The following is a 14285-nucleotide window of genomic DNA, read 5'->3' as shown; positions in this document are numbered from 1 at the left end:
CTGGTTCATCGAAGAAGCCTTAGTCTATATACCCAAATTTACGACTAATATATTCATCTTTGCTTTCTGGCGAAGACAGATGGATGGGATACCAGACATATTTAGGAGATCTTCCAGACAAGTTGGAGACTTCGGACGGCTGGACCAACATCGTTCAGTATATAGCTTTGTCGGAAAGTCACAATCATGAATAACGTACATACCTGGCTTTATTTAGCATTGTTTGGTATTGGATGGGAATGATAAACGTATAGCATTGTTTAATGAACATGTTTGTAACCTTATAGCTAGAGTTGATGGGTGCCATATCATTCTACAGCACAGGAAAATAAATTTGTGATAGGTTGAATGGTTGGTTGGTTGAATAGCGTCATATTAACAGTTAGGGTCATATTATGACGGTCTCCATGTATGTGATGTGTTGAGTGTGTGACGTGTGCATGATTTTGGAGGACTGCAGTATGTTCGTGTTGTGACTCTTTGTAATAGTGGAACTCACGTTCTTGCTGCCAGAAACTCATGACAATCAACGGCCGGTCAAATTATACTGAAAATGGGCAAACCAGTCGTCCCACTTCCTTTCTTGAAAAACAAATGTTATTGATTTAATTGAACGCACAATACGCATAGAATACATGTATGACCATATGCTATAATATGGCAGTGGTAGAAGCCAAGATATACAAAATACGTAGCCGCTTTAAAGCAAGTAATAATTTAGCGGCTTGGTATTTGTTTTTAGAAAATCAATAAAAATGGATAGGAAGGCTCTGGGTTCTATCCCCTGGCCGAGACACACCAAAGTCTATAAAAGTGGTAGTTTCTTCTCCTGCTTAGCGATCAGCAAACAGGGAGTGGGATGACTTGTTTGCCCGTTGTCAGTATAATGTGACCGGGTGGGGTGTGTTGCTTGATGTCTTCGGCGGCATACTTCAGTGATATATCACTATGAAAAGGGCAACAGTTCCACTATACAAGAAACCACAACACGAACATGACGCAGTCTCCCAAAACACGCACCTCGCACTTCACACACGCTACACACTGTATACATGGGGGCCGTCCTTGCATGACCCTGGCTGTTAATAGGACGTTGAAATAATCAAACAAATAAGCAAATCTAACTAAATTAGTTATCGACACTAACCGAGCTGTAAGAAAGTGTTATTAAATAGCTCCATGCCTTAATGATTATACTTATTACAGTTGATGTTTAACACTTACCACATCCAAAATGGCAGCCACGTATGACTGCCTGCAGGGTGGGTGCTGTCCCAGGTGGCGCCAGAATACTACTATATGATGTTGCAGCAGCCAGAACGAGGCCCATGTTCAGTCCGTATAGTATCTCCACAGCCAGAATCTGCCAAGGATTTGTCAGGAACGAATAGCACAAAAACCGTATCCCAAATGATACAAATCCCAGGTATATACAGTTTAAGTGTCCCAACTTCAGGATTATAGGACCAGATGCAAATAAAAACACAGTTTCAACCATGCAACTGATAAGAAGTGTCGCTCCAGGGACAATCAGTAGCGTGTTTCCTAGGTGATCCTGTAAATACCAGAATAGAAATGTTTCGCACGCGCCAAGCATAAACCCAAGACACGTCAGTGCGATTAAGAACATGACTATGTTTGGGTGATCAAGGAACCCACTTAAATTCCGTGAAAAATTTACACACAAAATATTTCTGTCTATCGGAAGAAGACACGATACTGCTGCTGCTACAGACAGTAAAAACACGAAAATATAAAACGAAAAGTTATAGTTGGTGATTGTGTCCGTGCTCAAAAGGTCAACTAAAATGGCAGACGTTACAGCGAAAATTGCAAATCCTAGAGTACCCCACAACTTTTGTTTGCCCCATAAATTCCGTTTTTCACCTCCAAGAATATTTTGAGTAATAGCATCCCCAAGGCCTAATATAGGCGCCTCTGATACATTGGCAAGAAGATATAGAAGGAGAAAAAGCCAGAAGGTCAAGGTCATTTCACCTGTGTCAATTTTCTCCATATGTAAACAAGGCTGGTTCGTAACGTCCGAACACGTGACGTTGCACGAGAGTTCCATGTCGACTGGACAGTTCATGTTGAAATAACTGTCGCTATTATAGGTCATGTTGCTGAGAAGGAAGTTGGCACAATTAGTATCTTTTTCTATTATAACTTCCCCGGAAGTATCTTTCCTCAACGATAGGTAAATTTGTGATAGAGAAATGCCCAAATTGTCATCTTGATCTAAATTCAGGATGTGGTCCTTACACCGCTGTGGTTGCTGATTATTTCCAGGAGATCCACAAAAACCCACTTCCGGTTTCGAATTTCCGCCTCTGATTTTACAGTCTAAAGAACACTTGAGGCCATGTTTCTCCATCCATGAAAAAGATGGCCAAACATATCCCTGGTCATTTTTATTTTTATTAAGTGACGTTACTCTTGATGTCCGATACTTCTTAAAATCGATTTGGACATAATTCGTAAATAAGGTTGGGCAATTGACGCCATTTTCGAAATGTTTCGGAATGCAATCGTGGATATATGAATTGAACTGATTACAATGAATAATGGTTTTCATTTTCACAGAATGCTTATAAATCCCTTTTTCCGGTACAAGAAGTAGCAGAAGGTGAAAAACTCCATTAAGTAAACAGCACGTAATTAAGATGACTTTGTGTTTTTGAATTCTATCAGCAAGATTACCGATGATTGGACGAACTAGATACCCAATGAACGGCATCATTCCGTATATCACACCAACTTCTCGTGAGGTCAGCCCGATGTGCTTCATGTAGAGGGTAACAAAGGGGTACAGGCATCCCATTCCTGTCGTAAACAAATGTAAAATATTGAATTTAATTTTCATTTTTACAAGTAAATACAACAAGAAATAAGATTTAATCAATTCAAGGCCAAATATAGCAACTGAAAAAACACTATTGAAGTATAGCAATCACTAATTAAAGACAATGATAGCATCATCTTATTCCGTGCCTATTTCATTTGCAAATTAATCTTGTACACCAGAATGAAGGTAAAACTTGGGAAATGGTTGATTTAGTTGTTTTTTACTGAAAGTTCCTGTGCCTTTAGGTAAGGCGTCATAATTGCACCTGCTGCCATGAATTGCAAAAGGCAACTAAATTTGAGATATTATCTTTTATTTCTTCTTCCTAACTCCTCTCTTTTGACCTTAAGCTGAGCAATTAACAGCCAGGGGTCATGTATGTAGCGTGTATTGAGTGTGGTGCTTGTTTTTGGGAGGCTGCGGTATGTTCGTGTTGGTTCTTCTTGTATAGTGGAACTGTTGCCTTTTTTATAGTACTATATCACTGAAGCATACTGCCAAACTGGGTCACATTATACTGATAACGGGCGAACCAGTCGTCCCATTTCCTAAATAATGAACACTAAGCGGGAGCAGAATCAACCATTTTATAGACTATTGTGTGTCTCGGACAGGGAACAGGGCCTTATTCAATGGGATGAGAGCTCAAAAGAAGGCTAATAGTGATGTGGTGTCAGGGGATACGCCAGGAAGAAAAGATATGATCCTAAATTTAGTCGCCTTTTACGATAGCAGCAGATACAATTCTAACGCCCTTCCTGCAGGGCAGCTGTTAGTAGGCCGTTAAGTCTATCATTTCAGGACGACATTCTCAGTATACAGCGTGTACACGTGTATGGAAACTAAATATAACGTTTAGGATACAGATGATAATTTTTATTAATCTTGTTTCAGTGGTATCTTCCCACTTAACAGGAATATACATACTGCCAAAGACAAAGAAACCACTGTATACGAAACAATAGGCAGGGACAGAAACTAACACCATATATTATATATTTATGCGGAGGAACGAACTCATAGGGACAAATGCTCAACTTTACACTAAACCAAACTCCTAAATAAGGATAATGAAAATAATATTATTGCGAATTAATTCACAATATTAAACGTTGTACCTTTACCTCTGAGAACAGTTACGCATCCGTAATTGCTATCATTTATACATTTGAGAGGGAAAATTCGCACCTCAGGTTATAAAATGCATTGATTCTGTTTTGGAATGTTTATTTTTTTCTACCAGCTACCATGGTTACAACCCTTGAAGATCCAACAGTAACGACTTTGTACCTACAAGAATATATTTCGCCTTGTTTTATTCGTAATTGCATTACACCTGTGTTACGATAGCAACTGAAATAGTTACATGTGACATTTGTAAACTGCATTAGATCTTCCATGGATGGATATACGGAAAATAATCGGCTCTTTATAAAAGTATTGTTGTCAACAAGGGAATCGAATAAGCGCTGTTTGGTATTATGTCCTACACGAGTCAGCCGACGAAATGTTTACAATTTTGTACTAGACCACCTATGGCATTTCCTAGATACCACACGCATATTGCTGCTAAGAGCAACTGCAATACACGGAAACCTTAATGATATAGTATAGAACTATTAATATATTTTGTACATGCAATTCCAGCAACGGTGAAGCTTAGAACTGAAACTTAACACGTTAACTTTAATATTGAGTTATGGAAGATTTTGTATGGGTTTCAAGGAAGACTTCATAGTGACATTCAAGCGATCGCCTATATATGGCTACCCATGTAATTATCTAGGCCGAATCAATCCGACAATGAAATCGATTTCTGGATTTCGAGTCAAGGTTACTTATTTGGTGGGTTTCAATCTAGGTAACATACTATAGAAACATCTGTATGGTCCCCAAGGTCTTGTTCGATTGGGTAAGCATTAGACGTTATACGAGTGTTGTAGCAAACTTTACACCTTGAACTTAATTCAATCCTTATATAAATAGCTCGGATTTTATCATTGAATACGGGCCAAAGACAATTTGGTGGGCTTCATTTTAGGAGTATACGTGTTGCTCTTCAAGGACAACCATTTTAAAGGTAGGTGAGAACTAGAAAACATCCTTTGAAGCATTAACCTCGCATCCGATGTGTATCCTATGTGCTCGTTTCGGGAAGGTCAGATGTTTGATAGAACTCAACGTCCCGGTTGTATCAACTTGAACGAACCAATTATTTCATATACATGAATTATCTAACATGGTGGAATAAATGTGATTATGACGACGCCTTTCACGTTCGAAAGATAGAGTCCTGTCGCAAAACCATGCAAAATAATAACGGTTCCCATTTTTTTTTTCATTGAATTAAAGGAAAATGAAACATTTAGACATTTGACAACATGTTGCCATTCGTATTTATCACATATTGGAAAAAGTAGAAATTTTCATGCCACTATATTGATTACAACTTGGAACCATCAAACGAGACGTGTCAGACGAGTTGGATTGTTTGATTTAATGAACTTAACATTCTATTAACATCTAATGTCACTTATAGACGGTTTCAACTGCATATAGTGCGCTGCGTGAGTAGATGTGTGTATGTTTTGGGAGGCTGCGATATATTCGTCCTAGACGAAACGGTATGAATGTAGTGTTTACGTGAGAGGGTTTTGTAGATGATTGTATTATGACTGTGATGAGTATTCTTGTGAGACTCCTGTTTACTTGATTTTGTAATATCGCTAAAGCAAATTGCTGGAAATGTTGCAAAGCATATATTTGAGATTTGAAACTAAGATCAGGCTCAATCACTGGTGAAGATGACATATTATATCTACCAGGGGATGGCGCCCACAGCTTTCCTCACAGACCTGGACGCTCATATCAAAGTCAAATATGAGGAGACGTTTAGCTTAAACCAGTTTATAATCAGGAAAAAATATAAATCGCAAATTTAGTAGCCTTTAAATATTTAATTTTATGGGGGGATAAGTACAACTTTTACGCTGTAACTCGTGTAACTGCACGATAAACGGAAAAAAAAGGATCAGTTTACGATCACGAACATCGACATATATCATTGCATATCCCTCACTATTACATTAGTAAAATCGATTAAATGTATAGCATATCACTGTTCTATACACTTATCACGTCATAAGGCGATCTAACTTATCGATCTCCGTAAACAAATCTTTAGTTATAATGCACCCATACGTCATCTTATAATAACGCATCATCAGTCCGGATATATTTCTCCGGAGTTGGGTTGGGTAATTACACATGTACCGACATTATGATGAAGGATCTTCGAGCCAGAATTTTACATTACAGGTTACACATAAAGTTGATTTCACGATTACATGTCAAACGGCGGAAACAAATCATCTCGGCGCTCTCATGTAGAAGATAGTATTGATATGACGCAGTGACTGCAGTATGAACGTGTACAACGGAACCACGTGACCTTTATGTGAAATGATTATAGTGATTATTGGACCAATGACGTAACATCATGTTGTATGACAGATGAAACAGGATTTTACACTTTAATTTGTTTGTCGGAAGTAAAGATTCCATAATGTTGTGTAGCATTTGATATCCTTTATCAGATGCATCATTTAATGCTAAATTACAGTAGTATTTTATTGGGTGCATTCGATAATGGAAGAAAATATTACGCTTTTGATGAATGCATATGAGAAGCTTGGTATTCTAACATTATACCTCCTGGTTTGTTTCGGGAAATCGAGCCGACGTTGGACAGTTGACAAACTAGCCAATAGTCGATTATTTTTCTCCGACAAATTGCTTTAAATATATTTTTAAAACACATGTATAATTTAATAAGTAAAGCAATTGTTATTACGGTGATAGTCCCATTATAGCCCAAAATCATACACATTTTTTTTAAAGAAATAATGAAACCGATACATTATAAATAAATACATTAGGGTTTTATGGTATGTAGGCAGTGAAAGATGAAATGTAGTTCATCGTCCAATTAATTGTAAATTTTGACTTCAATTTCAAACAATTCCATTAAGAAATGTCAAATGGATTCGACTGCAGGCCTTGCCTATATAGGTCTCCCAAAATGTCTATGAACTTGGTTGATCGAGTCATTGTCCACTCCATATACCATATAGCCGGGGACAAACGAAAATATGGATAGGAGATACCAGGGAAACACTTTTTTTTGAAAAAATAGTTGTTTTAATTAGAATAATGTAAACCAACTTATTATCAAGGCGATGTAATATTGCGATTTAGACTTCTGTACCGGTAGTTCTGCTATACTTAAGTGTGAAACATGTTCCCAGCCATTAAATTTCGCGATTTAAGGTTTTTTATTCGGTGTCTTGGTTGCTTCAGTGAGATAGCTCTTTAAAAAGGGTAAGAGTTCCAGTATGACATAGAGACACGACATGGATATACCACTGTCTTACACCTCAGACACGCCGCACACAGGAGGTCGTCATTAGATCACCCTGACTGTAAATAGGACGTTAATTTAATCTAGCAAATTATCTGCGGCATATCCTGTTAAGGAAACGCGAACTATGTTGATTTACAGTATGTTAAACAAACAAAAAACAAAAAAATAAAAAAATAAATGATACTGAAAGTTTGCATCTAAATCATACTAGTAAATATATTCATGTTAGCATTTTCATTTAAGTATGTAATAACCAAGCTCAATTGCATTCACTGAAGAAAGGCTTTTAGACAATATTGCTATACAAACACTATTGTAACAATCTAAAAATAAAAAATAGATGTTATTAACTTAAAAATGATTAAGTCATATCTTGGCGAATGCCAGATTGAGGCGGTATCGAAGGAAAAAAGGATTTATTCGCCTTTTGTGGGAATTGGATAATATAAATAAGATTTCCTGTCAAAAAATTTCTGAGTGATCGAAATCATGAGTTCAGGAAGAGTAAGCGTCTTTGCATCATTCGTCATCTATATAAAGTTGTTGTTTGTTTAGTAAGCTAGGCTTTTACGTCCTATGAACAGCTAAGGTAATTTGAGGACAGCCCCTACCCGTTCTATGGTTGGGAGGCTATGGCATAATCTAGATCAATTTTCTATGTAAATAGGCAGTTTAAGAGATTGAAATGTTACAGAACAAACAGAGAACATGTTTGTATTTAAATAAAACCAGAAGCAACCTGATAGATTAGAAATGCATGTAATTATTAAGCCAAAACAACATTACAGCATATTCCAAGGCAAATTGAGGGTGGCATACAGAAAATTCAAGACAAATTTAAACTTTTTCTTACGTTTGAACGTTGAGATATAACAATAGTATTGTCAGCTGGAAACAAGTCTATTTATAGTTGACATCTATTGTTTAGAGACGTTGAAAGACGATATTGCACAGTAATGGTTTCTTATCTGCGTCATTCAAATCTATTTGTAGACTTTAACTACTACGACAGCTCTTGGTTTCTCCTAACTGAATAAAGTAAGGTCAGAATGACAGAAGTTGGTAAATGACATTTCTATGTTTTCCGGTTTTGACTTACCCGCTAGTGTGAAGAAGTAGAACATCTTTACCGGAAGGAGCGCTCGATTTACATGGTACCATTTTGCTCTGACGGCGTCCTTACTCGCTTCACTTGAATCAGACATTTCCGATCAATCTATAATTAAATTACACGGGAAATACAGATATATTCAAATACAATCTCTAATTCACATTAAACATGATAGGATAACTGTGAATATTTACAGTTTCTCATTTTTGTAAGATCAGATGTTATAAAAATTTGGTTTTTAAATATAAGAAACTCCGAAATCCTTAAGAAATAAATCTCTTTGGATAAACATTCAAAAGAAACGCATTGTATATACATTTTTCAAATACAAAAACAGTAGGATATATAAAACATCAGTTAGACTTAGCTACTCGTACGGCATTCTGCTGACTAAGACTATGTAGCTTTAGCATCTAAAACCCAAAATGAGTCAAAAGGAGAGTAGTGTCCAGCAAAGATACCAATATACACTTAATATACATATGCTTAATTTGAACACAACTTGGACTTTTGCCACGGTCCTTTCGATTCGAATTAAACGAATTCCAATGTACATTAAGATACTACATTTTAAAGCAAAAAGTTTATAACCGCCGCTCAAAACAAGTACTGAGTTGCTTTTATAGAAATATCAAAATAGAATATTTGCATCTGAAACTCTACAGAGCAATAAAATATACACTTGTCGCAATAAAACTGTTAGATTTCTATCAACAAAACATTAAGGAAAACAAATGTCACTGCGATTCCATGATCAAAGATAAAGACAGTTCTTCCCAGAAGGCCCATAGCTTTCGTTTGATAACAAATCTCATGCTTTAAAACTGTATCCTTTCAAATAAAATTATAACTATATTGCGATTTTAGGATAAATATATTTTATAGATTGTTATCATCTGCTTTTCCATTAGAATCGTATGTTGCGGATAATTTAACCTGCAACAGCACACTGGATTTAAGGAAGAGTTGCATGCGATTTAAGTCCAAGATATATACAACTCGATATTATGTAATCGATTCCTTAGGGAGGTGTTCAAACGTTTGTCTCTAACATTTGTAAACCGCTACATGCAATGAAAAATGGATAACCGTCCACCTGTACAAATGTAAGGATTTCTAAAAGTCATGAAATAAAACACACTTTGTTTTGAACGTTGATTTACTATTATTAAACCGGATAATGGTGATATCACTATGAATAATTGTATATATTTACATAACAAAAATAGATAGAGAAGGCAAATTAAAATTTTAGTGTTCAAAACACTATTTTTGACCAGCGCGCACAGGTCTTCCAGGTGAGAAAGTGATGTCTTTTTTAATTTGTCTCTGTACTGTTATATATGTGAAAAAATGCAAATAAAAATCGTTTCAACTATAAGTAGATATTTTGCAGCTGACAAAATTGTCGTTTTAACACTCAGTATTCAGGGGCTGACCGTCACATATGGAGGTGTCAAAACAGTACGGCGTTGGTTTGGTTGATTTCACTTTACTTATTACTTTCTAGCCACAGTAATTTTAATTGACCTCACTTTGAAGCGACATACTTGAGAGGTGTTGAAGCTTACTTGTATTTACATGTCTATTTTTAGCCCTTTTAAAATGTTTTGAACTTGTATCGCAATTATGATGCTATCATATGTCGGTATTATAATTATCACAATGTCATGTAGGTTAGAATTTTACCTGCTGCCGTCTTTGCATGGTCATTAAAGTTTTGGATGTTGTCTTTTCTACCCTTCCTAACATGTTCCTTGATACCTCCTCAATGAGCGTTGGCCCTTGTGAGAAAGGATCTGGGATCTGACCCCTGACCGATGCACATCAGAGTCTGTGAAAGTTGGATTTTGCCCCTGCATACCGTTCATCTAAGGGGAGTGGAACAACATGTGGTGTGTGTGTACGGTGTATTTTATGGTATGCTTCAGTACACTTTAGTACTACAAGAAGGACATGAGGTTCACTATTCCAAGAAGATACAATACTTTGTTTGTTTGTTTGATTAATTAACGTCCTATTAACAGATTTGGTCATGTAAGGACGGTCTCCCATGTATGCGGTGTATTGCATGTATGTTGTGCGAGGTGCTTGTTTTGGAGACTGCGGTATATTCATGTTGTGTCTTCTTGTATAGTGGAACTATTGCACTTATAGTACTATATCACTGAAGCATGCCACCGAAGACACCAAGCAACACACCCCACCCGGTCACATTATACTGACAACGGGCGAACCAGTCGTTCCACTCCCCGTTTGCTGAGCGCTAAGCAGGAGTAGAAACTACCACTTTTATAGACTTTGGTGTGTCTCGGCCAGGGGACAGAATACGAATATACCGCAGCCTACCAAAACATTAGACATTCGCACACTTAACACATTGTACACAGAGGAGGATGTCCTCAACTGACTCCAGTTGACAATAGGACCTTCAACCTAATAAACGAACTAAATTATACTGTTACACACTCAGTTACAAGCATATCAAAACATTGTCGGTATACCTTTACATTTACAATTAGTTCTATAAATATCATTTTCAAGACCTTTAGCACAACAGTACAAATGTACATCAAATGCCGTGTAGGCCTACCATTAAACATAAATTGCATTTTTTTGCAGTTGACATTTTCATCTGTCTGCCCGGAACTAGAGCGATATTCAGGCACATAGATCACTTTATGCTGTAAAACATGGTTCAGGGCGGAGATGCTTAAATAGACGATCAGCTCCTAAATACATCAGGAATTGTAGAGTTCTAGCCGTAAACGTCATGGTTTTTAAGACAAATTGATTTTGAAGTACAAAACAACCTAAGTGTTCAATTATAAAATAAATTTATTGACTAATTTTAGACAATCTATGTAGTAAAGTGCATGGTATCATCAGATTTATTACTTTAGAGGTGATTGAAACCTGGAGTTCGAACTAAATAATGCCACACACCCCTCCGGAGTCTCTTTACCCCCGTGTGACAATGTTTGGTATATAATATAAAATATTATATATGATTGCTTGATAGAAGTGCCCATGGCTTCCGTTGAAATGATATACAACTCACTGTCAAAGTAATCTTTCGGGAATTCAGATGATTTAATAAACACACTTACATAGAGAGTTGCTATGTAGAGAATAGGAGAGGCTTTCTGGATGTTAGAAGACATACAGCATCCGAAATGAAGATAAATGGAGAGATCCCACTGAAGGACCGTATAAATTGGAAGACAAACTCGAAATGTTCTATCAGTCAATTGCATTATGCGACATTTTCCAACAATTTTATCACCATCAAATATGACGCCCACGTGCCAACCAAAGTTCTCTGTCCTATCTGACTCCTTGCCAATCTGTGATTTACAAATACAGCTTTGTTTTGAGTCATTGAACTCACTGAAAGTACAACGAAACAACATCCCATTTGTTGGTCAAGCGTACATGTTTTTTTTTTAATTTTTTGGTAAGATAACCACTATGAAATACCGTATAGCCGGTGGTTGTCGCGATGCTATTTTCGCGAATGTTATTTTCGCGAAAACTTGATCCACGAAATAGTGAATGCTTTTCTCATATACCAGGAATGTCAGACTTTTGAATAATTAAAACCGTAAACATTTAATTTTCATATTTTTGCAAAAAATCGCGAATATTTGGACCTCTGTAATATCCAGCTATACGGTATATAGACAATGCGCCAAAGAGTAATTGGAAAACAAGGAAAAATAATTTAATTAAAATAAAAGTAACCTAAACTTTTTCCTTAACGTTTTTTACATTTTCGGTCTACAAGCTAATGCTTATTTTCACAAGAATTTTTTTAGTCATATTATTTTAAGATCTCGAAGTGGCCCTTTGTATGTATATGATGAATCTGATCCAATTTCATTATTGAAACTGTCCTATCTGCCATATTTATATCTCGGATAAAGCAGCGGTTGTTTTTAATATGACGCAAGCTTAAAGTAAATCAATGATGATAGCTATCATATTAAAACGAATCAAGCATCATTTATAAGTTAGCCAGCATCTTCGATATATCTTTTGATTAATGCTGTTGCCACGTTACTAGACATTTACAGGAACACACAATGATGAGTCCGGATCAAATGTAGATTACTGACTTTAGGTAGAAGCCAGCATTTCTTTTTCGTTTTAAAAAGCCGAGATGTTAACTTTGATTCTTTTTCAATTTTGGAAAGTATGATACCAAACTTTATCTGAAGCCATCATTGGAAGACACGACGTGGAATAGAAACGGTAACTGAATTCTTAAAACACATCTATCATGTTTAATGTTCAACTCTTTCAGCTGGTTTGGTTTTTAATCATTTTATCTGTTTGAAAATTGTGGGAAAGATACGAAAATGCCAAGAGTGAGTATTTAGAGCTTGTTCGCCGAGAGGTTTTTGAGCTGCGGTTCAACTCCTAATTTAATAATTTCCTGACACGTTAAGAGATGTGGAATGTTTTAACCATATCTCAAAAGATCATCTCTTTATGACAGTTTTATCTAAATGCACATGTACTTTTCAACTCCTTAATTAGAAATCTAAACATAACATACATAACCAGAAATGAATTTATTTGTCCTAGCTGTAATCGTGTACTTTCTGCTTAATAACTGTGGTTTGTGACAATAAGAATAACTTGTAAAATGAAAGTATATCTGGACGTATGTATGTTTTTCAAAACCTAACGTAAGTTTGTCTTACACTGCATACGCGCGTTATTAAATATCAAGCAGATTGTTTCCGTATGTTATATTCCAAAAAATATAGGAATAAAGCTATCCTTGTAAGGCGTATCTATCACCGGATTTTATTTCAATTCGTTTTCTTTTTATCATTTACTATTACAGTCGTTCTATAGTAGTTCCAGTATCCCTATAACCCGTGTCATGGTAATGTCGGTTTCACAAGTTGCTCTAATTATTCCATGTTTTTTTTTTTAACTTAAATCAGGATAATAGCAATGACTTTCTAAAACATCCGTGCGCAATGTTTTGTATTTTATATTCTAGCTAACCTTTAAAAACATTTAACCAAAGCACAATTCACATTTGCTTTTGATAAAGATATGTAATCTTTTATTTGTTTCAGGTCGGTGACCGGTAAACACATGCATTTTATTAATAACACGGCTAAAATAGCCAGCGTTATGCAGTATCAATGACGATTCCTAGGCTATTTCTAAATTTACCAATTTTTTATGTTTTATAACCAAAACACGTTTGCTTGGCATATGTTAAAATAACAGCTCTCTTTTTTATATACATTTTGTATCCTTTCATCATACTTTTAAATAAACGATAACTTTGTATTCTAAAACACCAAAATCTAAGCTTTGTACGTAAAGTCATGAAAACATCTGAGGAAGAATTATCATATTATAAATAGGTCTATGTCAACTGATCGGTCCACAGTTATATACAACAAAACGCACTTCCTGTATAGAAAATAGTGTGTTGTCTATCTACTAAACAACACTACATGGAACTGTATCAACTTCCAAATGAAATAACCTAATCAAGATTACAATTATGTTGTTGTATCTGTACTTTAAATTTAAGAAAATCCTACCTGCCAAGAAAGCGAAAAAAACCGGGGCAAGAAAATAAACACAAATCGGCCTAAATAACTTAAGCTTTTCATGTGTTAACGTTGGTACAGGTTATGTACTTAGTTCTCTAACATAAACTGTTGCAAATGATTGATGAAATTAAGAAACAAAGTTTTTATACATTTTGTATCTTTGAAGACATGACATCACTTTCCCTGTTGCACTTGCCTTTTATTGGTCAGTATCTTTAAACTGTTTGTGCTCGTTTTTTCTTTAGGGACGACCTAAAATCTACCAGCATATAGACGTAAAACACAAAAAAAACCATAAACTCCACTAAACATTGC

The 14285-nt window shown here is 35.9% G+C and overlaps 1 protein-coding gene across 2 annotated transcripts in view; it reads right to left on the bottom strand.

The window, feature by feature from the left end:
* The window catches only part of LOC138327884 (major facilitator superfamily domain-containing protein 6-A-like), a 41802-nt gene that overhangs the window by 10307 nt on the left and 17210 nt on the right, over window positions 1-14285 (bottom strand). For both annotated transcript variants that reach the window (XM_069274329.1, XM_069274330.1), the window contains exons 2-3: window positions 8371-8487; window positions 1225-2826 (exon numbers count right to left, since the gene is read on the bottom strand). In XM_069274329.1, coding sequence (XP_069130430.1) covers window positions 1225-2826; window positions 8371-8476 — 1708 coding nt within the window. In that variant the 5' untranslated portion in view covers window positions 8477-8487. The remainder of the gene's footprint in view (window positions 1-1224; window positions 2827-8370; window positions 8488-14285) is intronic.

The sequence above is a fragment of the Argopecten irradians genome, chromosome 7 (assembly GCF_041381155.1).
Source record: "Argopecten irradians isolate NY chromosome 7, Ai_NY, whole genome shotgun sequence".
Lineage (NCBI taxonomy): Eukaryota > Metazoa > Mollusca > Bivalvia > Pectinida > Pectinidae > Argopecten > Argopecten irradians.
This window is presented reverse-complemented; position numbering and strand designations above follow the sequence as displayed.